The sequence below is a fragment of the Sinocyclocheilus rhinocerous genome, unplaced genomic scaffold (genome assembly GCF_001515625.1).
Source record: "Sinocyclocheilus rhinocerous isolate Xijiao unplaced genomic scaffold, SAMN03320098_v1.1 scaffold1488, whole genome shotgun sequence".
In the NCBI taxonomy this organism is placed as follows: Eukaryota; Metazoa; Chordata; class Actinopteri; order Cypriniformes; family Cyprinidae; genus Sinocyclocheilus; species Sinocyclocheilus rhinocerous.
In genome coordinates, this window is record NW_015633542.1 from 801,508 (window position 1) to 819,661 (window position 18,154).

The following is an 18,154-nucleotide window of genomic DNA, read 5'->3' on the forward strand; positions in this document are numbered from 1 at the left end:
CATTCTAATATGCTGATTTGCTGCTCAAGAAACATTTCTGATTATTATCCATGTTAAAAACAGTTGTCCTGCCCAATATTTTTGTGGAAACTGTGAGACATTTTAATTTGGGGGATTTTTTGATGAATAGAAAGTTCACAATAACAGCACTTATTTGAAACAGAAATCTTCTGTAACAATATAAATGTCTTTCCTGCTACTTTGGATCAACTTAACGCGTCCTTGCTAAATAAAAATTATTATAATAAAAAAAAAAAAAAAAAACTTTTGAACCGGAAAATATGTGCAAATAACTCATTGAATCATTTTTCATAAAGGACACATATATTTTCCAAGTGGGAGTCAAAGTGATCATCAAAATAAAAAAATCAACAGGCACCATCAATGACAGGTGGATTACTAAGAGTCATTCACATCGTCCTGTCCGTCACATCATAAGCATTGCAGCTTAAACAAGCGTCCCGGGACCATGAGAATCAAGCATATGGTGGAGCTGAGCATGCAGGATTAACATCAACCATCCAATCAATACAATCTGACTGTGTTACAACAAGACTTGATGGCAATAGCTCAACTGATGAAACAGAAAATACATCTAAAATGTGGAGTGGACATAAAACATAGGTTGTAAAAAAAACTATATAAACTTTTGAAAACTTACTATGCATGGCCTTACTTTTGTGCATCAAATTTAAGACAATTAGAGACAATTACTTACAACAAGGGAGTGTTTTTTGTAGAAAAGAACAAAGTACTCTTAGAAAACAGAAATCCCTTGCATCTGATAATGGCTTCAAGGCTGGCCAGGGAATTCAGCCAGGTTGTTTTGATTAGCGCTGTTTAGTGCACTATAGGAGAATAAACAGGACTAGCTGCGTATCGTTAGGCGGGACAGATGCTTTTAATTAAACTGGATATGTCTTGTGAGCCATGGAGTAATTTCTTGCGCAGGAAAGTAGGTAATGGTCGTTTCTAAGAAAGCAAGAGCCGTCTCCGTCCGTGTGGCTTCCCGCAGAAACACAGACATCTGCCGTCTGCCGTGGAGGGGTGAGGAGGCCGTGGCTTCGTTAGCAAGAGCGCAGGCTAATTGGCGGTACGTGTTGTGATGGAGGGAGGGGGTGTTTGGGTGATGCAGGCAGACCATCGCTTTCCCACAGAACTTGTCGAAGAAAGGAGGAAAAGGAGAGTCAGTTCATGATAGTTTAAAAATAAATAAATAAATAAATAATAATAATGTATGTCTTCATTGGATTAAATATTTTTAAAAATAATAATAAAAATTGAAAATATAAAATGTATAAAATAAAATTTAAAAAATGGTTTAAAGAATACGTTTTTAATTTATTCAATTTAATTGTGTTTAATTTAAAATGCTTCATGCATTTTCTGAGAACATTCTCTCTCTCTGATTAAACAAACACACACACACACACACACACACACACACCCAACACAAGTAATTCTACCAGAATTTACTCCATTATTAAGAAGCAGGAACAGAAACTATTGTGTACTATTTGGGTCTCCTATGATTTACTACTGATATAATTAACAGGAAAAAAAATCTTCGTATGTCCCCACTGAATTATATCTTTAAAAAAATTTATGAATTAAAGTATTTAAATTTTATTTTATTTTTTTTATAAAAATGGCAAAAATAAATTATTTTTAAAATAATGTATTGAATTATTTTAAATGCTTCAGTAATTTCCACACACACTAAATGACGCTACCAGAATTTACAAAATTATTAAAAAAGAAACCATTGCGTAGTGTTTGTATCTGCTATGATTTACTACAAATTTCAAATAAATGTCAAATAAATAATAATATTATATATTAAATTATAATATTATTAAAAAAATAAAAATTATTTAAAAATAAATAAATAATACAATTTAAAATCATTATTTTAATGATTCTAAATCCTTCATACATTATCTTAAAAAAAAATTCTGTTAGATAATTGTTTTTTTTCCCCCTACAAAAACAAACAAAGAGTTATTTGTAGTTCCCATTAGTCTTCCATTGTTCGCCAAAAAAAGAGAGTCCCTTCCAAAACACAAATACAAAAGTTTAGAGAAAGTAAAATCTGACGTGAACAGGACTGTTCTTTGAGAACGACCTCCATCAGTGTCTGTATTTCCTCCCTGGAAGCTCCTGCTCCACCTGAACATGCAGAAGAATTCCTCCTTGTCCCTCCCAACCCCCCATTAGACGCACACACATCCCTTCCTCCAACAACTTTTATGTTCCCATTATTTGGCCTCCTCATACCAGCAAGCAACCATCTGTACGACAACATCCAAGTCAAACATGTGCTGCTAATGTTCTGAACACAAGAGCTGATTCGGAAACATCTTTCTGAATGAGTATGCAAAAACATCCTGGCGCTGGAGTTACAAACCTCATTTAAAGCGAGTGTCTTAAAGAGCAGTTACAGTGGTTTGGAGTTTCTGTTTCCATCAGTGTCACTGCTAATGACTGCTAACGCAAACCAGACTGTGACGTTTCTGGAGACGCATGTCTTTGAGCAAAAATGCAAAAAAAGGAAATGTGTTACAAAACTAAGTAGGTTACTATTCTGGTTTCATCTAGGAGAGATTCTCTGAAATATATATAAATAGGATTCAGGATTCAAGAAATAAAAGCATGACAGCAAACATCACTGCCAATTTAAACACAAAAATGCAACGCTGCGAGTGAGTAATATTGAGTTTATTCAAGCACAGCCACAGACAACAAATTTAGCATTAGCAAGTCAACATTTATGTGCTTGAGCTTTAGTTTGAGAATAGATTTGTTTTCTTTTTGTGCATATGTAAAGCTCTGCAGCTTGTAGTCATCTGGAAGCGTAGCATTTTCCTCTATTGCTAGCATGGGTCAACCAATCAAGGGTTGCAAGAAACCTAGATTTGACCTTAAACAAATAAGCTTCCCTTACGAAAAAGACGTTTATTCAAGTGTGCTATTAGTATACTTCTTTTAAACTAAAACATAGGAAAGTATACTTTTAGTCTACTTTTTATGTACTTCTCAGAAATGGGCTTTATGTACTTCTCAGAAATATACTTAAAATGACATTTAAGTATACTTGACTAAAATAAACTTGAAGTATACTACTTTTTGGTAAGGGTTTGCACATCTTAATAAGAATATTTGCATATATTAACAGTAATGTATGCAAAACGGGAACACAAGAGATGATGTTAGCTTAGCTTAGCAACACGGCTTCTGAGAGAGGCCTAATGCCTGTGGCTGTTTGGCTAATTAAATTTCATGCATATAAGCTGTTTTGTTACGGTATTGATTTGATAAATAATATGAAATATTAAGGTTAAGAGACTATTATTAACTAAATCTGGACCACTTAAAGGGATAGTTCACCTTCAGTTGCTGGTCCCCATTGAGTATGGGAAAAAAAACACTATGCAAGTCAATGGGGACCAACAACTGAAGGTGAACTATACCTTTAAGGGATAGTTCACCCAAAAATGGGAAATCTCTTATATTTTACTCACCCTCGTGTTGTTACAAACCTGTATGTGTTTCTTTCTTCTGCTAAACACAAAAGAATGTATTCTGTAGAATGTTGGTAACCAAACGTTTGATTGACTTCCATAGTATTTTTTTCCATAGTATGGAAGTCAATGGTTAAACTAATTGGTTATCAAGATTCTACAAAATATCTTCTTTTGAGATCAACAGCTGAAAGAAATTCAAACAGGTTTGAAACAACTTGAGATGAACTATTCCTTTAAAAGTAACGACTGATTTAAATGTTTACCTGTTTATGTAAATGTAATATTAAAACAAAACACTGAATCACTTAATTTCTTAAATATAACAATATTTAATAATAATATTTCAACTGTCATGCACTGAAAGTCACTGGATCACAACAACATTGGACCCCACTGACTTTCAATGCGTGGAAAAAAAATATATCTGATGCATTTTTCAGCAGAAGAAAGAAATTCAAACAAGTTTGGAACAACATGATGGTGAGTAAATGATGAAAAACATTTCATTTTTGGGTGATTAGTGGTTAGTGATTTGAACAAACCCTTAACCTGAATTAATAAACTTATCAAAGGGATTTTTGACTTGTCCTAGTAAGCAATGGTTTAGCCATCACCTAGAACACACTAGCACCGTTGCGCCGAATTTTGCATTGGACAAAATGTAACAATCTGCTAAAGATTTAATAAGAGAAAAAATTATGTAATGATTAAATGGAGCTGTATCAGAGTCTAGGCCTCATGTTTTTCTGCGTATGTTTTTAATTAAGTCAGTAGCCATGTTCAGAGTTGGGCTGCAGCCAGCGAAAACAAGCACGATGCATCCTCAGGACAAAGCTTCTTAAAGAGATGCAATATTTTTCCAGCACTTCCATGTAGGCATCTCATCACGGGATGTTCGAAGTGTGTGTTGATGTGGGTGTGTGCCTTTCTGCGTCCGCATTTCACACCGATCAACACCTTTCAGGTACAAGAGGAAGTTCTACCACCAACACCTAGAGCCGACCATCAAAGCAAGTCCATCAAAGTCGTCATGTCTCAACTTACAGCCTTGTGCAGGAAAAGAATCCGAGTAAGTGCAGGCGGTTACAGCCAACTGTGGGCGCGCGGCAAAGCCACACATCTGGTCCAACAGGTTCTGAGGGAGAAGCTCACACTTGCTCTACTGTCAATTCAGTTGCATGAGTCAGTCACTCAACGGAGACAAACACGCACACACACACACACCTGCGATTTCATTGCATACGAAAAATTGGGAGCGTTTGCTGTGAGAACGAGACAAGATAGGGGATAGTTTTGATAAAGAGATGCGATAGCTGCATCTGTATAGTGGTGCCATTTGAATCTTGAGGTTTAAACGAAGCGAGATCTACATGCTAACTTTACAAACAAAAGGCTATGAATAAACCGTTTCGCATCCGAACACATGGTGCATTAATAATAAAGCAGTACAGTAAATAAAAAAGAAAAACATTGGGTCAACATTCTTTCATGGCTTTGTTTGTCTTCTCAACAGTCCCGTGACTTCATTTGAAACCGCACTGCGAGTTTCACAATAGAGCATTTAAATATGAAAAGAGCGATGCGGAAACTCCACACACATTACTGTTGTCCTGTCACGCCAATTTGCGAGATAAGCATGGCTATGAAAAGAGGGGAACTGTCTGTTTCGAGCAAATGACTAGCACAAACATTGGAAGGGTAACACAGGTATAAGACAGATGTTCACAAATCCACTCTTCTTTTCTGAGGAAAGCCTTCACTTGACCTGCTTTCCCAATTTAGTGCAATGACGACCACTACTCTTTCTGTGAGCATTGCTGGCATTTATTTTAAAAAGGAATCTTCATACACATGAATTAGCCATGTTGACATGCCTCACTGGCAGGGCACGCGTGTAGTGAAGTGTCATAAATGGGAGTCTTGGTCGATGCAAATCAAGAGTGTTGAGTTTTTATTCCTACAGCTTTAAACCAATGTTACACATTTCTATAAAGAATATCGATCCCATAGCCTAACCACTATATGATAAAAAAAAACCTTTATAAAAGCTTAACACGTCTTTTTAAAAAGTGGAACCAAACACCATAATTGTACCAATATTTACAAATCCCATTAAATTACAACATAAATTAGAAAATATTTACATTTGGGGAAAGACAAATGGAACATTTAACTTCTAGTCTGACGTAAAGGCATCAAAAAGATGAACAACAAGGTTGTACGTTCAAACGAAACTGAACATGCACACACACCCAACCAATATTTGATATTTGATCATGTTAACTTAATCAAAGGTCTTTTTAATGGAAATTTACGCCAAATACGTCTCAAGCATTTCTTGTATAGTAAAATCCACTGATCGGTGGATAAAGGGTTGTTTAGTAATCATGTATTTCCATGCACACAAAACTCGTCACTCGTGCCAATAACACTCCCACAAAGAGAAGAACAATAACACTGCGTCCAATGAAGTCAAGTGTGGAACAAGTTATAATGTCTCAAACATAATCACATCCTTGGCAATCCATTAGGAGGTCAGCACCAAGGAGGAGGACAGGGAGAAACCAAACTTCCTCCTCCCAGATTGGTAGCGAAAGAAAACAATTAAAATCCACAACAACTCTTGAAATGGTGTCTTTGGGAAACTCAACAACTTCCTCTTTGCAGTTCCCCTCTGAGAGACAACTTCCTGAACACCGTCTGAATCGTCGCGGCCCCGCAGGGTTCACCCAATAAAGAACAGTCTCGACTAAGGCTAAGCATTGAAATGTGTTTGCGTCTTTGTGGAGGAGAAAGTGCTGGAAGACCAAGACGTGAACCAAGAGGGCTTCGAGTTTAAGCTTACTCTTGATGTGAGAAAACAAAGCAGAACGGAAACAGAATCAACAACTACAACAACGACGACGACGATGAAGAGTCAGATCTGGTAAAAAGGTAATTCCGCTACAAAAACGGTTATTGCATTCAAAATGGTCCAATCGAGTTTGACCTCAGCCTCACTTTCTGTGTTTGTCCATCTTGTCTACTTTGTTGGAGCTGTCGGAAGAGGCCTGCGAGGAATCTCCGGTCGAACTCACGTACATTTTGTCCACCTGCTTGAGCGCCTCGTTGAGGTAGTTTTGCAGCGAGGTCATGGCCGCACAGATGGCTGGAGAGCCGAAGCCATGCGTGATGAGGCTGAAGTGAGTCAGGCAGCTTTGAATCCCTGGCTCGAGAATGGGAGCCGGCCTAGAGTTTCCCAGAGGAGATCGGTCCTGAGTCAGCAAGTCGGTGAACTCCTTACAGATTTGCCTGAAAGATTAGATGACCAGTTAAAGTATTAAACCATAAAGCAGAGATTTCAGAAGCCTGTTCTGCTTAGGTGGAGACACCCTCAGAAGCAGGGGGACTCGTTTCCAGACTGATGACTGCTTAATGGCTCCATCAAAATGGGCTTGGCCACCCTAACCTTAATGCTTCAAGAGTTGGGATTCATATGAAATGGGATGGTTACTCACCTGGCTGCCAAGAGCATGGTTTTGCGAGAGTTGATCTCATTGCGTTCCACGTGCGGTCGGCCGAGGTACTCCGCGATGGCCTTAGCAGGAAACTCGGTCTCACAGACGTACCCAAAATCTCTCGCCAGGTGTACAGCCTCACCTGCAGACAGGATCAGATGAGAATCAGTTGACTCACGCAGCATATGACTGCACCGCAAATATGAGTCACCGTCGGATCCATCGGCTTGGAAATGACTCACAGAAAGAATCGTTTCCTCTCTAAGCTAAGATGAGTTCAGATGAATAGACTCTCTTTTGTGGATTGCGGTGGTCACACTGCATATCTTTAATGAGCCTTTGTAGCTCAAGGCGTCTAAGGGTCACCTAGACCCAACAGGCTCTTATTGATAGACTAGCACATTATTCACAGTGGTCGTCTTTAAGGTCAGTCTCTCCTCTTGGCTAGCGAGCATGTGATAACAAGCCCTAATTCAGCTTTGAAGGTCTGTAAATAACTACGCCTTCTAGTCATGTTCCTGCTTCAGACCCATGCTCCCATTAGGGGTGAGAATGGTGACATTAAAAGAGAAAGCTAAAAGTATTCTGCATCGCTCCTGGTGCTAGTTAACTCGTGATCTTTGCGCTAATGTCTCTGTGACTCATTGGTTAGCTATACTCATGCGAAAAGGTGGACATGGAATGTCAAGAATTTACAGATTGCCAATACATGAGTAGAGCTAACATTTACGGCCCTTGCATGTGATCGCAAAGTCTTTTGGCTTTGTATTGAACTATTAATAGTTCTCTAGATGAGAAATTTAGACTAAATTTAGACGCTAGACTTCTGACAGAACAAAAAGTGACCTGGTAACAAGATCACGACATTCGAACCTCAAAAAATCAAGCCAAAGCATTTGTTTAGCATTTTGCACAGTGAGGATCGATTAAACTTTCCGTATTGTTGGGGGTCATTTAAACCAATTTAGACAGATTTAATGCAATTTAAGACTAGGAGACTTTAAAAATCTGAACAGATTTCATCATACACCATGTGATTTTCTGTCAATTCCGACTGCTTTTCGGCATCTACCATTGACTTGTTCAGACTACAAATCGGGGCAAAAGTCGTGTTGTGTATTCCAGCTTTTAACACCCACTTTTCAGTGTAGAACTTAATGAAATCCTCCACAGATTTTGTTGTTGCAATGACTGAAATATGCTAAACCTCTGCCATGTGGCTGGTTTTACAGTAACAATAGTGAAAATTTGACTGCCATAAAGCGCTTACCTTCCACCAGAGCAGTCAGTAAGGTGACGTTAGCAGCCTTTCTGCGACCCGCCGGCAAGTTCAGCCCAATTTTATCCAGTTTTTCCCTCAAGGATCGGCCGCCGTTCTTTGACTTTGCCCTTAATAATAAAATTAACAGTGAGTGTCATTAGTGACCTTTTGCTAAACCTGCCAATGCTAGGTTAGAATCTGTTGCCATCTGTCATATTATCAGACGAGCTTTTGTACGTTTCCTAGAAAACCCAGATGGACTTGCACAGCTTTTTTTTCCACTTTTCCAAATCTTTAAACATTTAGCATGAGCACATTTTACAGAAAACTACACTTTTTACTGAAAATCTCCAATTAATTCCAACAACATGTTCCGAGCGAACAGCAGTAACCAGGAGAGCAGAGCTTAACAAAGGCTTAATTATTGCAGGTGAAACACATGGATTTTATTTGTTTTGTTTGTGTTATATGACTTAAAGGCCAATATGGAAACAGGGTTTGGGCCCAGATTCACAAAGATAAACAGGCTCATGAAATAAAATGATGTCACAGATTAAGTGTTTAAAATGCATTGCAACAAAAACGCATACGAGCGCAGACAAAATCCCCACTTGCTGTTTGGGCCTCTATGACTAGAGCTGTGGCCTGGCATCACCCTTCACATGTGGGGTAAGGGATTGTTAGCAGGAGGCATGAGTAAGTGCCCCCTTTTTCCATCCGACACTACCCCCTCCCAGCGATTGTGCTATATGACCTACTTAACGAATATCAGTGCGTTTGCGTCAGACACATGGGAACAGAAAAATATTCCCACTAATAAGAGGCAATGAGATTAGATTGTGTGTTTGGTGACATCATTCCCCCCAACATTGCACATGCTGGCATATGGGGTCAAAGGGTCAAACAGCAACATCTCATCAATACGTACACAAATGGAACTTGATGGTACCAAACATGAACTTGCAAAGATTGATAAGCACACACATTTAACACTTTGTTTCCACTGACCTGTAAATGCATCTCGCAAAAACATGTCCAGGTTGCATTTCAACCAAAAATCAAGAGACAAAACATAAGATTTTACATTTAGCTCAAATAAAAATAAGCTTTTTTTAAGCTTTTTTTAAGCATAATTTTCATGACAATTAAGCACATTTTGAGGGGTTTTACCATTCTCATTATTCTCAATAGTGATTCTCATTAGATTTATTTTTCACTTGTACAGACGTTTTGTTTATTACAGTAAAATGACTAATAAATCATTTTTTTACAATTAAAATCAGCATAAATTAAAAACTCTTAGACTATCATAATATATACATATTTTATTCATCTATATTTAATTTCACATTATTTTTGTTCATTATAGCAATGAAAATTGGTGAAAATGTGTGTAATTGTTTTGAAAATGATGTCACATTAGTATTTTTCCAGTATATTTAAAATAGGCTTTAGATTTGGGGTGAAATATGACCTGGTTTCATGATATTCTTCCACCAACCTTTTTATTTGCTCAAGTCTTACACGTAAATAATTAATAGTACACTGTAATAAATGATATTTTTGAAGTTGTAAATAGAATAAAGATTATTGGAGTAGGTTTTAAAAGAAAACACCATTTCAGTTATTCTACTTCAAAATTGCACATTTAATTCAATGTGTTACTTGCCGTTTCTTTGTAACTGTTTGTGAAATTTACTAGCAGCTTCTGAATGAAAATTGTTTGTACTGTACATCAATTTTTTTCAGTGCATTTATATTGCCATATTAATAGATTTTCACCTGCGTAATACTCCTCCGAGCAGGGATGCATTTAGACACTCCGGCGGGGACAAGCGTCTCTGAACTTCTGCCACAGTTACTTTGTACTTGGAAGTGGAGCTGAGAAGAGAGAGTCGACCAGGAACAGAACAGAAGACCTCAGTGGGATTTGACACCATTCCCAGCAGCAACTCTTTCTGAAAGGGAATCCCAAACGGACTTCCCTTCGACAGGGACATTGGACCTGGAGATGAGAAATATATCGGTCAACCAAACAGCTCCAGATACACAGGTGAGAAAATAAAACTGTCTGTTTCAACACAATTGAGCATCAACTTTGTCTCAGATGTTTCACTGAAAATACTTTAGGGCATATAAAAACAGAGACAAATAACATACTTTACCACTACAGAGCTATATAATAATTGTGCATAACAGCTCAAATCATTAGATCTTGGGAGAATTTGATGAGAAATGTTTGAGTTCATATTAAGCTTTGATTTTGATTGCACATTTTTATTTTATTTTTTATTTTTTTTAAACAAGGAACAAGTTGAACTGACTGTAAGGAAAAAAACACAAGGTGTTCAGATTTTGTTTAAAAAAAGAGTGAATATTACCTGTACAAAGTGGAAGCTGAGATGGTTTAGATGAAAACGGAATAAATTCAAGCCAAACATGTGACAGAAATTTTAATATGAAGAACCAGAATGGGACAGAGCAGTCATCCATGCTATAATCATGTCGACTAAAATATTGGCATAGACATTAATTCAGCACTTTGGTGACTCGAAAGAAAATCTAAATTACTGACTGACTAAAATACATGCCAGAATCTGTCAGTCTACTCTTGACCACAACATAATGCAGTAGCTGCAAACGAACACACATCTAATTACACTGCAGGAAATGGTAAAGACCACCAAACAATATCAAAAATATAGACTCTGAAATTGATTTTTTGCTGCCAAACATGTTGCACTCAAATGTGATCTTTCATGCATCTTCAACTCTCCTCCTCAACATTTAGATTTTATTTGACAGCTTTGAATCTCAGAAAAAAAGAGCGAAACTAGAACTGGTTCAGTGGTTCTTAACTGATGGGTTGCAAACCTGTTCTGCTATTATAAAATGCAACTAAATGTGTGATCACACATAGTTATAACAGCAAAATAAATAGGAATATCAACATTTTATTTTTTTACGATGGAAAGGTTATGGGGTCCAATTACAGTCATGCATTTGTAACTTAGCTTGTCAAATTAAACAGATGTCAAAATGCATGCATTCAACCTCACAAACCATGAACAAAACTATACAAAGTAAAAGAAAGTTACTAAATTGTTTTAAACAAACATTGTAATGCTACTCCGTTGCAAATGTAAAGACATTCTTGTTTACTTTTGCATGCTACACAGTTTTAGTACTGAATAGGGTTGATGTTATGTCCCGAAGGGTCCAAAAGCAAAGCCAACCGGATACAGACCACTCATTTCAGCAGCTAGTGATCGCACAAAACAAACAGACATTCAAAACTATCTTTCGGTTTTGCTTATTTAAGACGATTTCATGTCACAGCATATGACTGAACAAAATACCCATGCATGTTTAAAAGCAGCCACACCCCAACTACAGTTGATTCTTGTCTCCTTGTGCGTGTATAGTGGGGCAGAATTGCGTTCTGACAGTGCTGTTTCAAAAGACTAAAAAGCAGGCCTAGGCCTCCTCTCTCTGAGCAAACACACCATTTTAAGGATTGCCCAATATCTACAACTTTGGCTAGTCTGCCATTTTGAGAGGAATCCTTTCTTTCTCCATTCATGCTGACAGAGAGGCAGAATGCTCCGCGGATCAATGCCAGATTAGTTAAATGGACCACATGACCAAAAGGATTAGTGATATATGTATGAACCAGCACCACCTCAACTCCGCCCACCTAAACCGTTGGCTCGGACAAGCTGAAATCTGGAGCCTGACTTTGTTTTTTCCACATAAACAGCAAAGGTGCAAGATTTTAGTCTTTAACACGCTTATAAATGTATCAACGCAAGTGCATCGCATAAGTTTAATGCAAATGCAAAACGATTCAACTTGAAAGAATCATGATATATTACAGTTGTAGAACACGATCTTATTTGATTCAAAACACTTCACAAAATAATGGAAAGTTAACTAATTTAGGGAAGTCCTGAAATGCTACACTTCATATAAAATAGTTTTAAATGGCATTTTATGATGCTTAGTCTTCGTAATTGTAATGCATAATGATGAGCTCATATTATTTGAGAAACTACAAATAAATATGAAATTATTATAATTTTATTTTGATTATTATTAAATATATTAAACAAAAAAAAAAATAATAATGCTATTGTACTATAATTAAAAATATATATAATTATAATTATAAAATTTTAAAAAAGAGTAATAATAATTGTATTTATTTATATTTTTATGTAAAATTGCAATACTAACATTGACGTCTTTCCCATATAAATTTGAATCTAAAAACTACCCAAAGATATATTTATATTAGAAAACAGAAATGCAACCAACCTTTTTTGATGACTGTGTGATCAGGAATTACAATACTGTGATCACCTTCGTGCTGCAAGAAATAACCAGGAAATGCATCACTCTCCACTTAATCCCAAATAAATAATTATGAAATCATTAATCATATCAACTCACCTGAACATCATCCAATCCGTGGCCTATATCGTGCAAACCGATGTTATCACCTATCGAATCGATTCCATGGATGTGTGGAGGCAGCAGCTCCGGTCTCCTAAAACCGTCCCGCCGCATCCCGGACGAGCCCCCTTCCAGGCCCAGAAGGGGACTGGCGAGTCCGCCCCGGCCGTGGGACCCGATGGCCTCTTGACCGTGCCGTCCGGGCCATGACTGTTGCTGATTAGATGCTGCAGAATGGTGTATTGAGTTGATATTAAACGGGTCGCCCAGGTGAGAGTACGGGTCGCTGGGTTGGGTGTACGGCAGAGGCTGGTAAGGGGGAGGGAAGTACGGCGGCTGGAAGTCTGAGCTGGCGGTGTGCGAGAGGGACGGTGGCGGGCTGTAGAGGTGCTGGCTCACCGCGGCAATGTGAGGTAATCGGGGGTTTCCATTGCTGCTAACATCATGTCTTTCCTGCTGAAATAGAGAGTGTGTCACATTAAAACCACACTAAAATGAGTTTCTTAGATTTTTGCCACATGCTGATGACATGAATGCCTTTGGAGAAAAAGCATCTGACTAATGCATAAGTATAAATGCTTAAATTTGGCGAACAAGCAATTAATATTTGAGAAAAATAAAAACGGAAAATGGAAAAATCCTGCTTTTTTCCTGAACATGGTACAATTCTCACAGATAGTTAGCAATCCTGCAATCATAAACATTTTTATGCAAATTAAAAACTGAGCTTTGCATGTTCTTTATTTTATCATGCAAAATTAAATGCAAGCTCAAAAATCTTAGAATAAAATTAAAAAGATGCAGTTGTTGGCTTAAAAATGTATTTCTACCCGATTAAAGCCTTAAATGCACTTTCGTTCATTTAACTCTATGTATTCAGTCACATCGAATGCATTTGGAGTGTTCATTTCGATGTTATCATATGCAACGCGTATGTAAGGTTACCAAACCAAATATTTTTGCAGTCATTAGTTCTCTTTCTAATTCAACATCAACAGCTCGTCTTTTGAGTCGGTGTTCAGCTCTCGAGTGGACTGTATAGTGTGCATTCATGGCTTCTATTGTCTGGCAAAGTTGCTTGGAGAGTTACTGTCACCAGAGACACATGAATCACAATGAGCGACGGGCCATTTCTAGACAGCTTAATTGAGACCACACGAATTACACTTGAGAGTTTTCACTCACATTAATACTGGAAACCGATACGCGCTAGAATATTGCGTCCAAAAAAAACGAAAAGCAAATTCATTTTTTTTTTTTTTTTTTGGAATCTCATGTCCATGTGTCCAAAATGATTCTTTGTTTTTGTGTAGAATGCAGATTTGGAATGCCATCATTGATTCTCATTGTAAAGATGCAGTCTAATCTGTATGAAAATCAAAACTGTGCAATTAAAATATGTGCAATAATTGCGTCTCGAATTAATTCATTATTATTGTTATTACTATTATTCATTTAGTATAATTAGCTACTTTATTATTATTATTATTACCTGCTCGACTAATTATAACTATACATATATTTAAGCAAATTCTTTATGAAATGACTATACTAAATTTACATTAAGTAAAATATTGTTCACATCTACTATTTAAACGAACGCATTTTGGTCACCACATACAGTTTTTTTCTTTGCGCAAGATCAAATTTAAAATATCTATTTTTTAAATAAATAAATAAAAGCCTAAAACATATAGGTTTCTTACTATAAGAACGAAACATCGTACATTAAGCTGCAAGTGCATCTAGTTAACTTCCCAGAACTTACTTTTCATAATATTTGGAAATAGAACAATGCGAATTTCCATATTTGAAATAAAAAGCAGACAGTGCATTTGTTTAATTCTCTAATAGAATCTGCCCTTCGACCAGACGTCTGCGCTTCGGTTCGCTTCTCCTCTTACCTCGCAGTCATCTTCATACTTCACGTTATCAGCTAATTTCCACAACATGTTGTCTTTGCCGCGCGAGGATCTCAGATGTGTGTATCTGTGCTGATGTTTGCTTGCGGTCTAGAATAGAATCCAGAGAGTCCGGCGCGCGCCGCGCAGAAGTGAAGCATCAACTCAGTGTTGAAGGAGGAGAACGAATGAAGAGAAACGAATTCGAGGGTTCCGGTCCAAACAGACTCCCTCTGACGGACAACAGAGCGGCTCAGTGTCGACTCACTGATTCTCTTTGGACTCTCACTACTATATTTGCATGAGGCAGCGGTGGGCGGTGACCTGCTGCGCGCTGGCTACGTCAGAGCGAAGAACCTGCTGCTGATTGGCTACTGTCAGAAAGACAGACCAATCGCAGAACTGTCCGTCTGTTCGGAGGGCAAATTAATCCTGGACGAAAAGTTGCGATGTTTTGCCATTTACTGAAACAAACTCTACAAACAAAGCATTGTAAGCCTATGTGCAGTTTTAATTAAAACGAAATGTTATTTACTCAATTATAATAACATATAGAACGATTAATGGAACTATAAAAGGATAGACAAAACGATAAAACGAAGAACGATAGATAGATTTTGATTGAATGATTGTTAGGTGGAGTGCAAATATTGGACAAACGAAAAGATATTCATGTTATTTTTTCCACTCAATTTTTATGCTCATTATACACTTTGTAAAGACAACAAACGCATTAAATTAGGGGGAAAATGCAAAATAAAAACGTTTTCATTAATGATTTTGGACTTTACAGATCAACTGTATATTTTAATTTAATTGTGTTATTTTTTAAACGTTCTTAATTTATAATAGAAAATTAATTTTAAAAACGAAATATAATAGGCTAATAATAATAATGATGGTAATATTAATAGTAGCCTAATAATAATAATAAATGCAAAATATTTTAAAGTGGAAAATGTCTGCATTAGAGATTTGAAAATCCGTACGCAAAAAGATAGCAAGAGAGAAAAAAACAAAAACAAAAACAAAAAAAGACGAAAGAAAGACTTAATCCCGGTTTAGACTCGCCTGCGTGTTAATGCAGGTGGATTAACTGTATTTGTGGGTCAAAGCGCCTGCGGCTCGAGCGGGACTGTGATAAATGAAGCGCACGAGCTGGTTTGATTCCTCTGCAATCTGAATGAAGTTGCTGTCAGAGTCTACTTTCACACACTCAGACTCTACTGTAACCCCGAGGGAGAAACATCTGCTTATGTAACCTGCTGAAAGCACAAGCAAAACATCCACCTAGGGCAATAATAAAATGCATGAATGCGTGAATTGTCGTAAGACAATCATTATTTACCTATAGGCCTAACCTGGAGAGTCTGTAACATTCTCATTTTGAGTCGTTTGTGCAAAACGGAATCAGTTCGAATGATTTAATAACTGACTGATAAATCATCAATATGAGATCTTAATTGTGAGCAGTGACTGTCAAGTCAAGTCACCTTTATTTATATAGCGCTTTTAACAATACAGATTGTGTCAAAGCAACTGTACAGCATTAATTAGGAAAATAGTGCATCAATAATGCAAAATGACATTTACCGTGGTGTTTCATTTCACCTCAATAATAAGTCAACGAAATCAGCAAATAAGCATATAGTAGGATGTAATAATTTATTGAATTAAATTTTTGTAATAATTATAAATAAGTTAGTAAAAAAATCGTAATAATTGGACGAATTATTTGGTCTCTTTAAAAATAAATAAATAATTTCAAGTCAACAATCCCTGATCATACAAGTTCATGATGCGCTGAAACAATAAGGCCTACAAAGTATGAAAAAATACAATTAAAAATATAATATGCATGCTGTGTTTAATTATTTATTTAATAACACATAACAATTGTTTGTGATATGTGTCGTTTCTTATTAGTGTGACTATAGGAAAACCAGAGATGGTTGTAACTCTCTTTGATTTAAAGTCTGTAGCTCTGTGTTTTGTTTTGTTTTCATTCTACTTTAATATATGTTCTCGCATTTATGCTATAAATTGAGAAATGTACAACTTGCGCTTAAACTGTATAAAAAATAAATGCCAAAAAAGCTCTGTTGTTACAACATAACAGTAACAGAATATGGGTTGTAACATTAAGATGAAAAAAAGGGGTGAAAAGGAGAAATCAAATCAGTTAAAATTTGTACATGAATTATTTTATTAAACTGACTTTAGAATTATTGTTAAACAATCCATTATTAACCACGACCGCATTTAAGCAATTGGATGAATTAAAACGCACGAAAAGATCTTATTTTAAAACATCAACAGTTACATAATACAGTAACAGGCTAACAATTAAAAATGTGTTTGCGTACATGTATAACATCTAAACGCATGTTTAGCCAATACAAAAACACTGGAAGCATCATCGTCTGATCAGACATGACATTTTTAGCTTTTTTTTCATAGGTAGAAGTTGAATAGATCAAATTAAAGAAGAGAATCTGATGAATCAGATGCACGGGTTGTCATTTAACACTATTAACATCACCACAAATCAAATTATAACCAAGGAGTAAAATGTGGATTTTTTTATTAGTTTTTGGAAACCCTGTAAACGCTTTATGATTTTTACAGAGACTTGTGACCTCACGTGGTACTGATTTCAGTAGCTCATTTCTAATTGGTTGAATTGTTGGGTGTTGAAATACTCCCAACATTTCTGTTCTGGTTCTGCAAATTTGACAGTGTGATAAAGCGCGTGTTTTTCCTCCATGAAGGCGTCTGCTAAATTCATTCATTCTAATAAAACTGCTATGTCTTACTGTTGAGTGTTCAGATAGGTAAGTTTCACACCTGAAGAAATAAAAGCTCTGCAATTTGGCAATTACTTATTATTGTTTTATTATTATTATTGTTAATGGCTGTTGTATGCATAGGCTTTATAGTTCCTCTTGGCATAAATATAGCAGCAATAAGAATTGAATGGAAACGTACCCGCCAGTCCAGCCTCTCCAGCATCGACATCTGCTTTAACTGTTCAGTTCCCCTGTGCAGCAGCCAATGTTCGAATCACACGCGCTCCGCCGCTCATACACCTGGATGCGCAGGGCAGGCACAGCGCATGCGCGGACTCTCAAAAACACCTGAACGGGGGCCGCAGCATTCCGATCGATGAGGATGATTAGTCATCACATCAGCTCTGTGGAGCAACACGCTATTGCAACAACGGCGCTTTAAATAAAGAAACGTCCATATGGTAATTAAAAAAATCAAGACAAGTCAGGACGATCTAAAGAATTCACATATTTAGACTTTTCCAATCGTTCGTTTTAATTTAAGAGAGACTGTACTAATTAGGATTTTTGAGAGCTAAGACTTTTCCATTCAAATCCATGTGAGTGTGTGACTTACATTTGAAGCTATATTTCAAAATTACCTAATATTTCCATGTTTTCTATGACAGTGGGTACCTTGAATATGTTATTAAGTGACAGACCTACGGGAAAAGGATTGGGGGGGGGG

General features: G+C 36.8%; 1 protein-coding gene across 5 annotated transcripts; it reads right to left on the reverse strand.

Moving 5' to 3' along the window:
* Positions 1-305: 305 nt before the first annotated feature.
* LOC107744349 (transcription factor AP-2 gamma-like) lies at positions 306-17,706 on the reverse strand. 5 transcript variants are annotated; one of them, XM_016557934.1, is made up of 8 exons: positions 17,627-17,706; positions 12,735-13,193; positions 12,600-12,651; positions 10,065-10,287; positions 8,292-8,410; positions 7,022-7,163; positions 6,525-6,815; positions 306-1,159 (listed from the first exon to the last, which is right to left on the reverse strand). In XM_016557934.1, the coding sequence occupies exons 1-8, from the start codon at positions 17,654-17,656 to the stop codon at positions 1,084-1,086; spliced, it is 1,392 nt and encodes a 463-aa protein (XP_016413420.1). In that variant the 5' UTR covers positions 17,657-17,706; the 3' UTR covers positions 306-1,083. The 5 variants fall into 5 exon arrangements, with proteins under 5 accessions (XP_016413420.1, XP_016413421.1, XP_016413419.1 ...); XM_016557935.1 differs by having other exon boundaries at positions 12,735-13,190; positions 17,627-17,702; XM_016557933.1 differs by lacking the exon at positions 17,627-17,706 and adding an exon at positions 14,642-14,935 and having other exon boundaries at positions 12,735-13,190.
* Positions 17,707-18,154: the final 448 nt, after the last annotated feature.